Below are 18,957 nucleotides of genomic sequence, written 5' to 3' on the forward strand. Positions count from 1 at the left end.
ACGGGGGCTGTTTCAAAAACTATATTTTTTCAATTGGTTGGTTGTTCCCTATAGACATTCTGCAAGGTGTGATGACAGGACAATATGAATTGCAGTTATTCTTAATATTAAGAAATGTAAAATTGTTACGAAAAGATTAAAGAAAACAATCCTAAAATGTATTTGATTATACTTGGCTATGGAAACTGTATTGTCATTTTTCAATGAGATATATATACATTTATATATGTATATATGATTTGTCATGTAGTGATAACGACAGTACAGACAAGTAAATTGTCGAATTTTCGAGGCAGTCTGACTCTTTATCAAGACACAGGTAAATTATAAAATATATTTATATATACACATAATACATTATTAAATTATAAAATATATTTATATATACACATAGTACATTATTAAATAAGTTTAGGATGTCCATATAACACATTTGAACGCTATATAATTATATTACCGTGGACCCAACCTCAAATATCTTTAGATATATGTGTAAGGGTTTATTCAGAAATAGATTGTGATAGTAACACCTATTCATGATAGAAACCTGCCTGTTTTCATTGCATCAATAGTCGTTCGTCCATATGTAAATGTTTATATGGAAAAGTCCTAGATATATTGCTATAGCTTGTGCCTAATCCTTTTTCATAAGTAATGTTAAAATGAAATGTAAAATTTTAACTATAATCAGTTTTGAAACAAGTCACACTGTTTGAATTTAACTTATATCAATAACTCTGGTTGGCCCGGACGGAAGCACGTGAGCGGTCTTTTTATTGAAGGAAACCGGAATACTCGGAGATTACATGATCGGGAAGGTGAACCCCATACCTTTCTACGTCCGTTCGGAAAACCGAACTCACCCTAACCAACCAAAGCAGTGCAGGAGTCGGAATCCTATATGAACCGTACGTACAGCATGCAGGATTCGAGTTTTAGGATACATGAACAAATGCCGGAGGGCTACTTAGAACGGTTGACATCCATGTCCCACATATGGCCCAAGGTGAAATGACGAAAGCCCTATTATCCAATGTTGTGTACTGTTAAATGAGACATCACAGTAAAAGTTTTCTCGATATTTATCTTTATGTTCCGATCAATTTTCTAATAGGCTAAATTGGCGATCAATTTTCGATACACAATGCGAAAGCTTGAAAAAGAATTTATCAAGACCTTGAGCCCATTGATTGGTCAATAAATTTCCTTTGATGGTCATTCTCAATATCCTTAAATGGGTGGCGTTTTAACAAATTCTGTGTGAGGAAATAGAAATATTCAAGTGTTTACAAACCGTGACACCGGATATTTACATGTATATGACCGTCGTCCTCAAAAACATGAGAATCAGGGTCAGAGCGGTCAACCTTGACTTTCCCCGGCGGAGAAACGAAAAGTGATTACTCTGTACAGGAAAACACTTTTACACATGCACACACACCCCAAGCCTGAAGCTTTGACATGATTCGCCAATCGACAGAGAAATCATTCTGATTTATGGTAATTACATATTTAATGGTCATTATCTGTATGTATTTAGCTGGTTTGATCCCGAAGGTAAAGATGTTTTATGAACAAAAAAACGGATGGTATTGGTGTCAAAGCTCTAGTTAAGTTGTTCTGGGTATATTTGTTTATGAATATATTGGACTTTATTAATTTGAAATTTCTCGCGTTTAAACCTGAACCAATCTAATATTATGACAAATATATTGATTTTTTTTTTTTCAATTGATCATACATGTACATTGATTCAATATTTCTACTTTGAACTTTGAACTGTAAATACAAATCAATTACATGTAATTGCCAACTATTTCCATACATATGACATATTGATTAATTTGACACAGAAACAGCTGTTTTTCACGATATTATTGATTCAATTTATCTGTTCCGAGAAATAGGTTATTTTGAATGTTTACATGAATGCCAATTAACGCTATGGAAATATGCATAATTTTGTATCCCTCCGGGTGTCCCACGCTTTATCCGGGAACATCTTCCTCTACTTAGCCACCCGAGGATCACACCCTCCAGATCCAGTACCTGTACCGTGTAGCAGGACTGGACTGGGTCGAGAATCGGTGACCAGGTAGGTCAATTGGTATAGCATCCGGCTAGTGTTCGGAGGTTCCGGGTTCAAACCCCGGTCTGGCCGCTACATTTTCTCGTCTCCTGTTACAAAGTTATCTTTCGCTTTTGATATAATTATAGCATGATGTCGACCTCTAGTGAGTGCTCGACTTGGCCAACGATACATATCTCGAGTTAGCTCTCGCGAAATCTTTCTGAGTCGTATAAGAATATCCTCCAATTTAGCTCTATTCTAACCCCTCCATTAAACATAGTTGGGCCGCTGCTTCATTTTTGTTCCATCCATACAAAGATGTAGCATGAGTAAGCCAATATGCGCATGCAACATGAACATATTAAGATACAATTTGATAGCGTTTCTAAATATAGATAACAATTGTTTGGAAATTTCTCTTCACTTGTCATTACAATAGCAATCCTGAGGCACCTGAGCCGATGTGTTTGTAAAGGTGCGTAAACCTAAAGATGAAGGGCTCGCTAATGAAAGCCAAATGCTACTGGCCCGTTTGTTCCTAGTTCCTGGATCGAGATTGATATTGTGTACAGCAAAATGCTTTAATTACGAACCCAATAAAACCCATGTCATATTACAACTCAATTCGAAGTCTCTATAAGAGTTGTCGAACTTGAATTTCAACGGCCATACACCAATCGGGAACCGTCGGAAGTTTCCGTAAACGACCGTATTTTCTCGTTTACGGAAACTTCCGACGGTTCCCGATTCGGATGCAATAGATAAGATTCGGTTTTACACTCAAAGTCAGAAAGAGTTATCTCCCTTTATATTCAAAGTGATTAGTTTTCAACCGTCACATATACAATTGTTGCAGGTTATGTGCACGTACAAGTAATGTACAGTAATAAAAATTGTAATTATTAATAATAATTTCCATCTGGAATTTTACTAATATGTATACCTGGACTATGAAGTATTTCTAAATTTCACGTATGTAAACACCCTGGTAATTACTTTCACTTTCATTTTCGCTCTCACACAGAGCCGGGTTATTAGGTGTTCTGCTGGGTGCTTCAGTGAGGTAGGCATAGCAATAAAAGTCGGAATCAGTTCCGCGAATACCGCATTTTCCAAACACACATACCCACGCATGTATCTCGCACACAAGGGAGGCAGTCCAAAAATGCATAAATATGTATTTCTAACACGTAGTACTACTAGATTGTCATAACTGTATATACATACGGATATCTGGATCTAGCCCGAGTTTCCTCTGGCCCTGACACCATACCTGTATGTCTGGTGTCAGGGCCAGACGAAACTCGGGCTAATCTGGGTCTAGGTCTGCTACATCACTCCAGCAAGACAACTGGGGATGTCATAAGATCCCCAGGAAACTAAGAATGCTAATTATTTATATATTACATACTACCAGTGGCAATTATGCTATGATATTAGATTTACCACGACTAGTATGAAACATAAGGAACGGTGATTGATGAAGTACATTGTAGGAGTTATCTCCCTTGTACCATGATCCGTGAATTATTGGGGTGAATTTGTCAGTTGTATCTAGACTGGCCGCCAGCCTCTAAGTGTTCTGTTTGAATTGCCCCTTTAAATTCTAATACTAGATTATCTCCCCCTAGTTTGAAAATTGAGTATCAAATTACAAACTTTATCCGCATATACTCGAGACCAAAATCATGAACCTCAATTTAATTTATAATTTTAATATTCTAGAGACAGGTGGCCTGTCTAGTTCACAGGCACTTGAGCATTTTTTCACAGTCTACATGTATTTTGACCTTCCCTAATGTGTATAGCACATTTTTTTATTATTTGTTTTTTTGTTTTTTTTTGGGGGGGGGGTGGGGGGGGTGGGGGGAGGGTTGAAATTCGGTAAAAATGACAACCCCGGTGTTCGGAAGGTCCAAATACACGTAAACTGTAACGAATTCTCAAATCCCCGTGGTCTAGTTTACCATTAAGTAATTGTAAATTTCAGGACTTCGAATTTACAATGTCTATATGCAGTATGAATTTACTATATATTCACGTTGTTTGCACTTAAAACAAACACAAGGCACAACGGGATAAACAACACTGATACATTGTAGTAGTAAAGTCTTTTGTAATGAAGTCTTTAATAAGGAACAAAAATACAATTATCAAAATAGAAATAGCGTCGTGTGCCGTTGATACCTAAATATTGTACATTTCACAATCCAATTGTCATCTTATAAGGTCTCTAGAATGGCACAGATCAAGGATTATGCAAACTACTGGGTTCCACGGATATGGTGTATGGTCATAGGGACGTGGACCCACTTCTCAACCCTATGGTTCGACATTATGAACGGATTCTGGCGTTAGGAAATAGTGCAAAGCCCCGTGGTAACAAATCATTATACACCAACATAATTAATCTTTACAATGTTCACTAATTACTAAATTACTAATTAAAAATTTTGAAATAAAAAAAAAAAAAAAAAATGTTTTAGGTTACAATTTCATGAAAACATGTACTTGTACAAGAATGCATATGATTTTCCATAAATTCCCAAACTAAGGTTCAGATTTATTTCCGCCATATCTCGTACAATTCTGTTCATGCTCTCTTTGATTAAGACATATTGCGATTGCTATATACACTGTACCACCATGGAATGGAATGCAGAATTATTTTTAATTTCAACACAAATCACAGTTGACATTCAATCACACTTACATTGATATTGTATATTGGAAGATAATGCTTATTTACAAATTGATTTGATGTTTGATTGATAACTAGTACCTACGTTATTCTAACGTACATGTATGTAGTTGTATTAGATATTATATCAAATATTCCCGTCTTCGCTAATATTGATGATAAAATAAATTCGCGAGAGTTAGACTTATGAAAAATTTTGAAAAGAGAAAATGATTGTCCATTTAAAATGCTCCAAAATGGTGTTTTGCTTTTTGCTTCCTTTTTTTTTTTTTTTTTTTGTAAAAACATGAAAAATTGAGCTGTTAAAGCCAACTTTACAACACATGAGATATGAAAGGACCGATGCAAGTCAGTCTACTTAATGTAAATTAATGAAATCCAAAATCAAACACACCGAATTTGATCTGAATTAAATCCGGCTAGTTCTACAAAGATGTGAATCGGTCCAACATAATATTTTTGTCACATGATTGTGACATCATGCTTAAAACTATTATCACTGTTGTTTTAACTTGGCTTAGTGCAGAGTTACCACACTAACTGATATTATATTGTCAAGATTCGTTGATTCGAGGACACCCCCTCGCAAAAAGTGGATTTAAAATAAGGACCGGTGCAACATGCACCGATTTAAAATTATAAACGGTAATTGATGTACAATGTACCGGATTTTCGACCAAAATAAGACGGGTTTGATTCCTACTGACGACACCTAGGGATAAAAGGTGAGAAATAACTATCCATATCAAGCTTGGATACCACTACACAATAATTATATTTTTTTCACGTGACTTTCATGTGAATTTCACCTTTTTTGCCCCTTTGAAGTGAAATTCACATGACTTTTTTATGTGAATTTCATTTGAGTTTCATATGCAATTCAATTTTTTGGACTTTTCAAGTGAAATTCACATGATTTTGTTTTTCATGTGAATTTCATGTGAATTTCATGTGAATATCACTTTTTTGCCCCATTCAAGTGAAATTCACATGATTTTGTTTTTCATGTGAATTTCATGTGAATATCACTTTTTTGCCCCATTCAAGTGAAATTCACATGATTTTGTTTTTCATGTGAATTTAATGTGAACGAGTTTTGCCTGAGTACACCTATCAATAAAAAATTGTGTCACCTGGCAGAACGAGACGTGAATCAATTAAACAAGGGATGACTTGACCTAAATTAGCCACATGTTATACACTTATTTCCAACAGGCGAAAGTGTGTATTTGAGGTATCTTGTTAGGTTTTGTAAATGGCGGGGATAATTCACCTAATAATTTGATAAAGTTGTATTAATACGATGATATGAATATGATATGGAGCTGCTCCTCTCACTAATGGGACCGCAGAATCATCTTTACAAATTCTGAAAAATAAAATAGAATAAATTATTAAAAGCTTTGTTTTTTAAGATGCTGTGTTTTCCATGTACTATCAAACAGAATACTCACTTTTGTGATTGCAATTAAATGTATGTGAATGCAAGCAAACATTTTAACAATGCGATATAATTCTAATTTACAATACCAATTTATAGTACGAATGAGCTTGTCAGTTTCCCTGTAAATTTTATATGTAGTACACCTTTATGTTAGCTGTTTTACTTACATATACTGATATTATTAATATTTAATAAACTAGAAATTTACATTTGCACATATGTAATCTGCCTTTTTACACGATGCTACATTGCAAATTCATGTACCGCCAAACTTCGTTATCTCGAAATCCGTTACCTGAAGAATATGCTTATCTCGAAGTAAATGTTAAGCTTCGACAGCGAAAATTAATACTATCAACAATAAAATAATCGTTCCCTAGAATAATCGTGATATCTTCAATGTTTTATACGGCCCATGACTTCGAGATAACGACTCTTGACTGTATTTTAGATTACAGCTACACACATAATTAAGAGGGTTATACTGTTCATCGTGTGACACGTAATTTTACCTTTGTAGTCTATCTTTCCGTCCCCATTTCTGTCCGCCTCACCAATCATTTCATTAACTTCGTCATCACTCAGAGTTTCACCAAGACTTGTCATCACTTGACAAAGTTCGTCTCCGGTGATAAAACCGTTACCATCTTTGTCGAACACGGCGAAGGCCTGGCGCATTTCGTCTTCATACGTTGAAGAGTTCTGGTTCCTGTTTATCATCATAGTGAGGAATTCTGGGAAATCTATTTTTCCGTTACCTTCAAACGGAATCAGATGGTTATATAAGCAGGAAATGTAAATTAATTAATATTTAGATACTTGAAAATTAAAATAAACTAGGAGGTAAATAAGATAATAAAGCGTTACCATCGGCGTCGATGAGTTTGATCATATCAGTCAGTTCTTTTTCAGTTGGGGTCTGTCCCAGGGCTCTCACCACCGTCCCTAGTTCTTTAGAGGAAATCGTTCCATCCCCGTCTTTGTCTATCAGGCCAAACGCCTCCCTATATTCTGTGGGGAAGATAAAGCAAAGTGACTTTTATTTTGTGTCATAGTATTGTATTTACATGTATTTTAAAACTTTTCATGCATTACGTCGAACATATGCAGTCATCTACAACAACGCAACGATTTAACAGTTATTCCAATTTAAAGTCAACACACTATACAATGAACAATTAAAAAAAAAACATGATTTGAAAATGTACAAGGAAAAAACAACCAAACTTATTTGTGATTTTTATGAAAATTTCAGAATACATGTATACTTAATTCTACATTGGACAATAAAAGCAAAAACAAAAAAACAAGACAAAACAAAAAGCAAAAAAAAAAAAAATACATAATGTACTAAAGTAAATAAATAAATAAATAAATAAATACAAAAACAAATGAAATAAAATAAATAAAATCATTTGTAATGATATTACACTGCACGTGCTTAACATTGATTGGTTTGTGTCACTTGATTATAACGGTATTTATGTGATAAATAACACGTTTTATGGGTCGTTTGCCGAATAATTGACCCCAGACAGTGAGCATGCACTTAATAGGTCAACTTGCACTTGCATTGATTATTAGCAACATGGTATGGACTCTTATTAGTTTGCTTGGCAATCAACCACCCGGTATATCTGGACTGTATAGCATCCATGAATGTTTTCAAGAGTCTACGTGTTCAGTTCATATTTAGGCATTTATTTATTTGTACTGAACTAAAATAACGTATGAACTTATATACCTTGTACTTTTCACGTTGTTATTTATTCAAGTCTTTATTTTTTGTTCTATTTTTCTCTCGTTTGATCGATTTCTAGTTAGAAATAGGGTTAAGTTTATATGACGATATTCCACTGTTTTATGATGGGTTAATTAGACAGGATAATTAGATTTAACGTGACCTTGGTTTTAATATGTGTCAGAATACTTTATATCGCTATTAGGAGTGTTTTACATGTTTAATCACTTATATCATAATAAGCGTTATCTTAAACAGAAATAACTTTGTGTTAACGTTGTCATGAACATGTGCTATATTTCATAGCGTTGTCCTGTGTGATTACACTGGCAATGCAGTGTAACTATAGTCGGTGGTCGCTTTGTCGCCTCCATTTTGCAATCTTTGTATTAGACGTGAATAATTTTTCGACATTTACCCATCCAACCTAAATATAATTATTAAGATGCTTGGATTTCAGGTTATTAAGATGATCGTAGGTACATGGACGTTAGAGTTCAACCTGTGTGATACTTTTTATAGCATCCATATTGTATCTTCTAAATAGGATTGGAGGAGATTGGGCTCACAAATGCCATATAGATCAGAAAAGTTCACTGGATTCATCATTATCTCCCAATGTTTCTTAACACAGAAAGTCTCTTAATACGAATGTCTCTTAACATTGACAATCACTTAATACGGATGTCTCTTAACATTGACAATCACTTAATACGGATGTCTCTTAACATTGACAATCACTTAATACGGATGTCTCTTAACATTGACAATCACTTAATACGGATGTCTCTTAACATTGACAATCACTTAATACGGATGTCTCTTAACATTGACAATCACTTAATACGGATGTCTCTTAACAGTGGAAGTCTCTCAATACGGATGTCTCTTAACATAATTGGTCTCTTAATACAGTTATGTCTCTTCACATAGTTCTTATGGATAATTCTTAACATAACTGATTGTCTCTTAACCGGATTGATATAATACAGATATGTCTTAACAGAGTTGGTCTGTTTATACGGGTTGTCACTAATAACAGGTTCACATTGAAATGGCTACTATGGGAACAACTGGCAGTTGTGTTTAACTGTAGCTCAGATGGGCAGGTTTGACTACTGTAATAGCTCCACTCCCGTGTACACATCGCACTGAGTTTGTCTTTAAACCCGCATAATAAATTACGGTTATACTACAACAAGATTATATATAGAACGGCAAAGACCGGTAAAAACGTATAATGAAGTCCACGGGGAGGAAGGCTTTAAAGGAGTCGTAATAACAAAGCGATTACGTAGACATCCAAACATAAAATACTGTCAGCTCATCTTCTGGCAGAGGGTTGTAATGTGTTTCTACCATGGCTAATGCTGTGACAAGTATTGATCGTCAAACAATATTATCACATACAACTTATTAGCAATTACATATATTTAATACGCCGCGATATACAGCAATCTCCTACATCATTAATACATCACCATGTTCCTTGCCACATTTTCTAGACGTACCGCATATGTGTGTTTTATGGCATGCTTGTGACCGTATCTTATTGATCGTCAAAGGTAAACTGCTGATGACGATTCTGTTATAGGGAAGCTATATATGATACTTCGTTTTGCATACTTTAATCTTACAGATATTTTAGCAGTATATTTCCCAACTGGAAGTTCTAAAGTTCTAATCATTATTGCACTAATTACCCTTTTTATACACTATTTTGTATAAAGAAAAATAATATTGATGCACTAATTCGATTGCTCAAACCAGTTAAGATTTGGTAAGGTGCTTAAATCTAAATGCATCTGATTTAGTACTTTTATAGTTATAAACAAATGGTAAACAATGTAATTTTCCCAATGACTCAGAATTTTCCTTGAACATGTAATTATAGATACTCTATATATAAGGCCCTAACATGCTTCATGCTTATGGATGTACAAGTTGCACTTGTTTCGTCGCACTTTCCCGCTTTACATGATTGACATAACATATAAGGTATATAATTCGGAAGACGTTTGCTATTCAGAATCCTCAGGCTCCAGATTCATCAATATTTCTTAACTAAAGAAATATCTTAAGCTTAGTTTTTTCCCGATAGGAAACCCTTACAAAATTTAAGTTCCTTAGCTAAGATTTTCTCCTGAAATCAAATCATGTTTTCAAATTGAAATTTTAAGTAAACGTATTCCTTTAATTTAAGTAACGTTGGTGAATCAGAGCCAAACGTGCATAATTCCCTTCAGGAGTCTAAGTAGAAACTTATATTTTGATCAATTGTTGCTATAGCTACATGTGTATATGTTTTTTACTCGAATTCAGTATTCGGTTGTACATCTATATTATCTTGTGGTCCTTGTACATGTCCGTCTTACACCACAACCTCACGGTTATCTCGTCAGTTAAGAGGAAAACTATCGGAAATGCCTGTGCTGTCACCTGTAGTCGATACATAAACGTCATGTCTGACCGATTACGATACAAGACGTTAAGCTTAAATAATAATGCATTTTACTAAATAAAACCACACGTGACTAACAATAGTATTGATAAACCGGACGTAGATGTTAGAATATGTTATATAGACTAGCCAAATACTTGGCATATTATCCGTACAGCACTCATACTGTAGTCATGTTTTGAAACTGACATCATTGTTGTTGTATTTCAAACTTAACACAAGTGTGTAACTAAAATCAATAAATTCTTCCTCGTTTCAAGCTTCATATATGTATGAATGAATGTTTCACTAATATGAATAAATTTGCCTGCTTATTTCAAATATATTGCATGCATGTGCAATTAGTATATATTTATTTACATCCATACTGACAACTCTATCTCATCCTTTAGGAATTACATGCCAAAATATGTGTCAGTTTTGTCAATCGGTTTGTACCGAGATATATATCGTATGCTTTAGGGCATTGCACACTTACATGTGTCAATTGTATCAGTCTTTCTGCCCTTAATAACACGCAAGTCTTATCCAAACGCATAACCTGCATGCATGTGTGATAATAGTTATTAAGTGCGGGCTGTTTACTTCTATGCCTTAGTAGCACTTCCCCATATGTGTTACGATAATATCAACTACAAGCAATGCTAAGAATGTTCTAAATACTTCCTCAGTTACGCATTTATAAAGGTTTAGTTGAAATGTGCCTACATCATAGGCAGGCATATGTATTACTTGCACCGACGTACATAGACATTTATCAACTGTCAAATCCACACTAACACACTATAGATGGTAATTGACACATGGTGTTATACACATACATTACACATATACAATGTAACTGTAACTATTATGAATTGTAGATTGATTACCTGATATCTGTTCCTCTGAAAGCCTGTCAACCTGGAATAAAGTTAAATATTATCAGTGAGTTACGCGATATGAGAATCATTTAGTCATTATAGACATGTACACACATTGAATATGTGGCCGAACAAGTCAGAGGCGTTTCCCTTTACCGGTACACATCGACATCAAAAATAGTATATGTGATTTATAGACACATCTACTCTCGTTAGTGGACTTAGATAAAGATGTATACATTGGCGAAATATTTACCTGTATGTAGGCCACATTTATCAGATAGAGAATGAAAATAACTCACCATGATGTCTCGCTCAACAAGGTTTTGTTTCACCGGGTTGTTCTTCCTAAAACGCCTACACACAGACAAACTACGATGAACTTTACATCCGGTGGTTTTGGAGAGGAGTAATTGAAGCGAAGTCGTGTTGTAAACATATGTGTCACAAGTGACATATATACACATATACTTAGAGCGATACCTCAGTTGCCACAGGTATATCTGTCACATGTTTGTTTAGCGTGGGTGTGTCTACCTGTCCAATATAACATCCCTTGGCCAGAATGTTGGTCAAATGGTTTTATCCCGAGGCGAACGCACACTATCATAGATAATATGGTGTCTCCTCTTATGTATTCAGAAGACAATGATAATGTTTTGTTACTATGTTTTTATTGTTATAACAATACATACAGTACGATAAATACATATATGACGATTTCTCAGTGTCATAACCGAGATATTATAACTAATTACAAACATCATGCATAAGAAGGGCAGTTACAAATAACATTACAGTATGCAAATTAATAATTATTCATCACACTTAAAACACTTAAATTAATTCTCGCTCCAATCAATTATTATGCGGCATACAGTTTGATAAATCGCAATTAATTATCATACATAATTAATCAGATTTGTCTATTGCATACGGTAGGATGGATAATAGTACCGTTGTTACGGTATCGTAATTACGTAAACCAGGTATTTTGATGAATAATAACATTGATTTTATAAATACACTGATTGTTGAAATAATTACATGTAATATTAACTCATTTCCACACTAATCCTTTATAGATTTTCTTTTCCAATATAAATTGATTTCGCGATTACATCCTTTCTTTGGATATTTCTGGAAAACACACACACTCGAAAGTAACAACATTTAGAGTAACAAGAGGAAAGGATAACATATCGTTAAAAAGTTTGGAGGTAATGTTTGAGAGAAGTAACGTAAATAAATTATACCCCACAACATGAATGAACATTGAATATAAACTAATAACATGGATCTAGTGTGTTGCACAACGACAAGCAACCACAAACATTGGTGTAAGGAATACTGTAAATAGACACGAGATAGTGAATCAAATATGACATGGAACACTGGATAAGAAACGGGATACGAGATAAAACGTTGCAAAATGGCATTTTGACAACTTGGGCCATCTTTTGTCAGAATCTTATCAAAGGGAGAGGAGATAGTTAGCACGATGCTCATATCTATCTTGCTTATAATAAGTTTTTTTCTTCTTATGTCTATTCCTTTTAATAATGTCTTTATTTCCATCCACCATTTTATGGCGTTTGTATCGTAGCGCCAATTAATAAGAACAATTACTGTACCGCTGTTATATACATTTGTATATAACAATGGATCATTATTCGATTGTTTTTTGTTTTTTTGTTTGTTGCATTCTGTCTCCCAATGTCGTCTATATTAATGCGAGGATGTTCAGGATGTTTATCTTTCTGGCTTATATTGTTTTGAATTCCTTGTATTGTATTGTCATTTACGTTGACCAATGTGTTGACCTCTCTCATACTGTATATCTAAATCCATTGCATATGGCCCGGTGATTTGATATTAAACTATTTGTATTTTCCCCCTGAGTGATTTGTCTTATTATATATGCATTATAGATGAATTTAGATTAAGTTATATTCAATTTACAATTGTTCGACAATATATATGTCCGTTAACAACAGCCATGTTTTATTAGGCGAACATGTTCCCTTTTCCTGTCAGCATAGTGATAAATTCTGCAATGTAAAATGAATTTACATTAGTTGCAAATGAAAACTTGTTTGCTATATTTATGGAGGTGTTCAAATGAATGGATATGCCACATGGACTGTTTTATAAACACGAATGTAAGATTCTGTTTATCAAATTACTCCAATTTACAAGAAGAGAAGTGAAAGCTCTCAAATTGAGTATTTCCTGTATATTAGACAGTAGAATGATGATTCGAATGGTATGACAGTTGTGTGACGTCAAATATATAATGCAATTGTGATTGATGACGTCACAATAATGCTATTACACATTTGTTTTACGAGATTTATGACATAGCGGTATCACATGGTACAATGGACTATTCATGTATTAAATATGAAATTCAAAAAGCAAATACTCTTTGTTTTTATGTTACTAATGAATGAATAATAATCTTACCCTCAAAGTCGATAAAGCCATCTTTGTCTAAGTCGGCTTCGCTGATAATATCTTTAGCTTCCTCAGAGGTGAATCCGAGTCGTTTTTGTAGTTCTTCCGAAGAGATGCGTTGGTCCCCGTTGATATCAAAGTGATTAAATGCGTCCCGAAGTTCTTTATTACAGTCAACCTTTTCCAGTTCTTTCATAAGTTTGGCGAATTCCGGAAATTCAATTTTACCACTACCTGGAAGAATAAGAATAATCAATAATTACATTACTTTAAGAAATAACATATAATTGTATCTATGATCGACTGTTACGGTTTTGTTTTGTTTTTTGTTTGTCCTGAAATAATTCGTGAGTAATGCTAGGAGCTCAAAGTGTGGACATGGTTGATATCGCTGCTGTTTCACTTCTGTGATCTTCAATCGATTCAGACAGTTTAGCTCGAAGTACGATTGTACTTCTGGATTATTTTCTTAAACTATCTATCAAGTTGACCATCACGTCGCCTGAGAAAGAATACATGCTATTCAACTACGATTGATACTTGATACATAACCATCTGTATCCCCCCTCCTCCCTTTTGAAATGATTGGACATAGCCTAAACTTTATTTCAGCTATGCTGTGTCATTCTCATTATGTATTGCAAGGTGCAAATATCTTGTGTATCCTTTGTATTATCCTCTGTGTATTAACAAACATGAAATACAAACAAGCAATTTATGAACAACACATAATTATATTTCTTCAATATGGAGACAACACACAATAGTCTTAAGTACAAAAGGACATCGGTGTCGTACCATCTTTATCTGCTTCCTTAATAAGGGTTTCTATTTCCGTTTCTGTCGGGTTCATCCCGGCTAGTCTCAAAGCGTCCCCTAGTTCCGAGTCTGTTATCGATCCACTTTTGTCCTTGTCGAAATATTCAAAGGCCTCTGTAATAAAACGCAGTTAGACTGGTTATGTCCATTGATCAATTATGTCCGGTTTATGCCGCAGGTTCTCATTGCTCACAATTTAGCACGCCGTTTATGTGAAAGACATATTACCGTTAGCTTTCAGCGAGCTGTTATGGGAAAGGGTATCAAGGCGATAGTCATGGGGAATGTGCTGCAAAACCAGTTTCCTTGGATCGATCCCACCATTATTTTTTTTTCTTTTCTTTTCTTTCTTTTCTTTTTTTTCTTTTTTTCTTTCTTTTTCTTTTCTTTCCTTTTTTTCTTTTTTTTCTTTTCTTTTTCTTTTTCCTTTTCTTTTTTCTCTTTTTTCTTTTTCTTTTTTCTTCCTTTTTTTTTCTTTTTCTTTTCTTTTTCTTCTCTTCCCACCATTATATCTTATGTTAACTACGTACAATTGTCACAATCTAAAGAATGCTATTTACACCTTTTTATAATCTGCAACAGGTTTTTTTGCATAGTATCTAGTGGTGGTGTATTCGAGTATTATCAAATTTTGACAATGTGACCGTTTAAAGAGGTAGAGTGTAATTCAATATGTTTAAAGATGATGCGTCTGCGCAATGATGATCGACTGCACGCAAAACTGTTAGAATATATATAGGTATATATTTACTACAGGATCAATTACAATATGTAATATTTTTATATATATTTATTTAAATATACATTTGCACATACACCTTGCATGTTCATATTCGTTTTGTTGTGCGTTTGTATAAATCTGAGACAATTCATTGTCACTCGTGTCATCTCAACATGTTTGAAATCACCGGTTTGGCTAATGTGACAAGGTACATCGCAAACGCGGCATTATTATTGGATTCAGCTGGCATTACGAAACAATCATATACAAAATGTACGTATTAGGTGTATACTTTAGATCGAAGAAGAGAACCTATAAATCATTCTGAGGCACAGCCAGGTCACGTGGTAAAGGACTGACCAAGGTAATATAAATCATATCAAATAGTAAACGTATTTCAAAACGATTTGATTTGATGCCAATTAAATTGAAATCTTGTGAAAACATCAGTGATCCGGAGTAAATAGGAACTGTGTACATTATCGAATATCATTTACCAGCACTGACATGTATATATGGTACAGCTCCAACCTTAACGGAAATCAATATTTGTTTGGGGATTTAAACAGTCCGTAGTAGAAGCAAATCGGGAAACCCTAATCGTTTGAGACAATATAATTTTCATTCTACTTCGAATCTTTAAATAGTCGTTAAAAATGTTTAAAATATCTTTGAATTTTGTCATTTACATGGAATTTCGCGATTTTGATGATTTTTACGAAGCAGTATTAGATCATTAGTGACTGACTAAATTACATGTATGTCCAATGCTATTGATTTTTGACTTCCGTTCTATGCCAAACATACATTATGGTCATTTATAAGGTTAGATATGTTATTGCGAATGTCATTAACATATATAATTTTGCAATTTTGATTAACTTGTCAACAAGGAAACCGATCATTAGAGACTAATTAAAGCTTTCTCATTATTATTGGTAATTAATCTATACTCACGCATGACCTCCTGTTCGCTAAGATTCGCCTGTAAATAAAATATGACATATTACGAACTAACAGATGTCAAATGACATGCTACCACACGCATTAGAACCTTACTCAAATATGAAGGAATATAGTAAGCAATATTTTAAAACTTAATTTTATTTAATTATGTGTGCATATTTTAAATAAGACACCATTGCAAAAAGTGTAGAAGCCATTGCTATATAGATTAGCAGATTTACATTTTTTTCCAACAGTTTAAAGTTTCATTTATTATTAATCAAACTATCGAAAAATCAATTTATATATGATTTTACATTATTATATTGAAAACGCATTAAGGTTGATTAATTCATGAAGTTAGCTTTAATATTATACTACTGTTTGGCAAAAAACTCACCATTTCCCCCTTAGTCGTATCCTCTTACATGCGTGTATATAGAAAGCAAAAAGGTGTGAGGGGAAAATATGCCCCCGCAAAAATAAACACGAAACTTTATCGAACAGATTAAAATTAAAGAATTAGATAAGATATTGGTAATGAACGTTTAATCCAAATTAGGAAATTATATTTTGATTTTGCATATTTTGTATCTGTCTATAATTATGTTTATATTTCCTCGTGCTTTCATTTCCTGTAAGTTCTTTTTTTTTCTTCTTTTTTTTCATGCAAATGTACAATTTGCTATAATCAGGTAACAATAACCTTGCAATGTCGTTCAATTTCTTTTTTAACTAAATTGACGGTCTGTTGCATTCATATAAACATATTGATCATGTATATCACATGTTGACTTGGGAACTTAAAATCAAGGACGTGCTTGGTCTTGATAATATATTAAGTTAAGATTAAGCTGTACGATTAATTTGTCGATCACAATTTCTCTATTGTTCATTTTATTATTTCAGATAGAAAAAACAAAGTTTCAGCTAATCAAGGGTTTGTTCGTTGACTGCTGATAGTTTTTTTTCTTTCTTAATTTTTGTTTGCTTTTTGTTTTGTTTTTTTATTTTTATTTTTATTTATATTTTATTTATTTATTTATTTTTGGACTGCCGTTCGTAATAAAGGTGTACTACATACACAGGGGCCGCGATAGCTCAGTCGGATCCAGCGCCGGCAATGTAGCCTCAGGTGAAGATCCGAGGTGCTCTTTACCTGTGTCGGTTTGTGTTTCTCGGGAAGCTCAGAAACAGGCCGGTTTGTGTTGTCGTGGTTGTGTCTTTGGGCAAGACACTTGAACCTAATTGCTCTAGATGGCATGCAACGAGCGTTCAGTATGTTGTTCAGTGAGCTAGGCACCAACTACTACAAGGAGACCCCGCCTCAAAATGACCCCTGATGTCATGGGGTTATATCACCAGCAAACAAACAGACAAATAAATCACAAACTGCTTATAGACAGTATTTCGTTATTTCAGAACAGTATAGGCGGTATTTATGTCCGTATACTTTTTCTCAGTCAGCACCGCCGGATGTTTAAAGCTAAGTTTTGTATTCACAACGAGGGCGACTCTAGCGGAAAGCTTTTGACCTCGGGCTAGGTATTTAAAGGTAGATTCTATAGTTATCTAGTCTAAACAGAAAAGGTGTACACATTTACCTGAGAACTTTCCCCTTTTACTGACCAACAGATTAATTACTAAGGGCGTAAGGTTACGATGAGATCGATAGCAGCCGAGTTTGTCGGCCTATATACATTATCGACGGGTTAACGTATCTGAGTATGTGTATTATTATTTCAAACAGTTTGCTTATTTTCGACATCAATGACTTTGAGCGTTTACATATCTCAATCGATTCAATGAAGTTTTGTTATCAATATATCGATTCCTGTGATAGATATTGGCTGCTGAAACGAAAAGATTTACGGCGGCTATTGGAAAGTTTTCTGGACGACATCATGTCGCATTTGAAATATATTTTTTTTTTTTTTTTTTAAATATTCGATATTCATCAATACCATTGCATGGATACTGTTTCTGTTAAGTTACCTCGGTTTTCATTTTTTAAAATTTGACATGACATAGGTATGATGTAGATTTCTGTACTATATATCGTAAACAGATGACTTTTCCGTACAGAACACATGATACGACCTCGATATGGTAATGTGCTCCAATATGATAAAATTAGCCACATGTACATTGCATTGACGAAATCTCATAGTGCTCTAGTATGCCTATGTCACAAAAACTGGTGTACATGTTAATAACGAAGTCCCAATGTGATGTGGTATGAATGTATCACAATAAACTGGCCACTAGTGTACTATAGTCTGAGGAAGCTACATGTAACCGGTTTGACTATGTTATTGGTGTGAGGAGGCTGCAATCTACCCGGTATGACGAGGTCACATCGATCTCTGGCATGGTGAGGTCACAATATATACTTTGGTATAATTAAGTCCGACTGAAGTTCTTTTCCACAAATCTTTGAAGTAAGACACTGAAAAATTCAACAATCGTGTGTATGTATGACATTGTGTATGTATGATATTGTGCATGTATGATATTGTGTATTCATGGCATTGTGTTTGTATGATATTGTGTATGTATGACATTGTGTATGTATGACATTGTGTATGTATGACATTGTGTATGTATGACACTGTGACATCTGTCGCTAAATGATGAAGAATTATTCCGGAAAGTGGGTGATCAGAATGAAGGAAGACAACGATTTTTGATGACGTATATTAATATGTATAATATAGTATTGTCAGTTTATCGT

At 34.1% G+C, this 18,957-nt stretch overlaps 2 protein-coding genes across 2 annotated transcripts; both read right to left on the bottom strand.

Annotated features, from left to right (window-relative positions):
• Positions 1-4,170: 4,170 nt before the first annotated feature.
• Positions 4,171-11,763, bottom strand: LOC117324644 (calmodulin-like). Its single transcript, XM_033880569.1, has 5 exons — positions 11,584-11,763; positions 11,291-11,321; positions 7,084-7,227; positions 6,729-6,974; positions 4,171-6,141 (listed from the first exon to the last, which is right to left on the bottom strand). Exons 1-5 carry the CDS (start codon positions 11,746-11,748, stop codon positions 6,110-6,112), a joined length of 618 nt encoding a protein of 205 aa, XP_033736460.1. The 5' UTR covers positions 11,749-11,763; the 3' UTR covers positions 4,171-6,109.
• Positions 11,764-11,933: 170 nt separating this feature from the next.
• On the bottom strand, positions 11,934-16,680 carry LOC117324670 (calmodulin-like). The gene is made up of 5 exons (XM_033880607.1): positions 16,624-16,680; positions 16,236-16,263; positions 14,537-14,671; positions 13,748-13,972; positions 11,934-13,332 (listed from the first exon to the last, which is right to left on the bottom strand). Exons 1-5 carry the CDS (start codon positions 16,624-16,626, stop codon positions 13,289-13,291), a joined length of 435 nt encoding a protein of 144 aa, XP_033736498.1. The 5' UTR covers positions 16,627-16,680; the 3' UTR covers positions 11,934-13,288.
• Between the last annotated feature and the right edge of the window lie 2,277 nt (positions 16,681-18,957).

Source organism: Pecten maximus, chromosome 3, assembly GCF_902652985.1.
Source record: "Pecten maximus chromosome 3, xPecMax1.1, whole genome shotgun sequence".
Classification (NCBI taxonomy): Eukaryota; Metazoa; Mollusca; class Bivalvia; order Pectinida; family Pectinidae; genus Pecten; species Pecten maximus.

Excerpts from the sequence above, each read along its gene's own strand:
- LOC117324644 (XM_033880569.1), bottom strand. The coding sequence starts at position 11,748 with ATGTGTATATATGTCACTTGTGACACATATGTTTACAACACGACTTCG. Across the intron at positions 11,322-11,583 it reads TTGTTGAGCGAGACATCATG|GTTGACAGGCTTTCAGAGGA; the intron begins GTGAGTTATTTT and ends ACTTTATTCCAG. Across the intron at positions 7,228-11,290 it reads TTCAGAGGAACAGATATCAG|AATATAGGGAGGCGTTTGGC; the intron begins GTAATCAATCTA and ends TCTTCCCCACAG.
- LOC117324670 (XM_033880607.1), bottom strand. Across the intron at positions 13,973-14,536 it reads TAAGGAAGCAGATAAAGATG|GTAGTGGTAAAATTGAATTT; the intron begins GTACGACACCGA and ends TTATTCTTCCAG. Across the intron at positions 13,333-13,747 it reads TGGCTTTATCGACTTTGAGG|AATTTATCACTATGCTGACA; the intron begins GTAAGATTATTA and ends TTTACATTGCAG.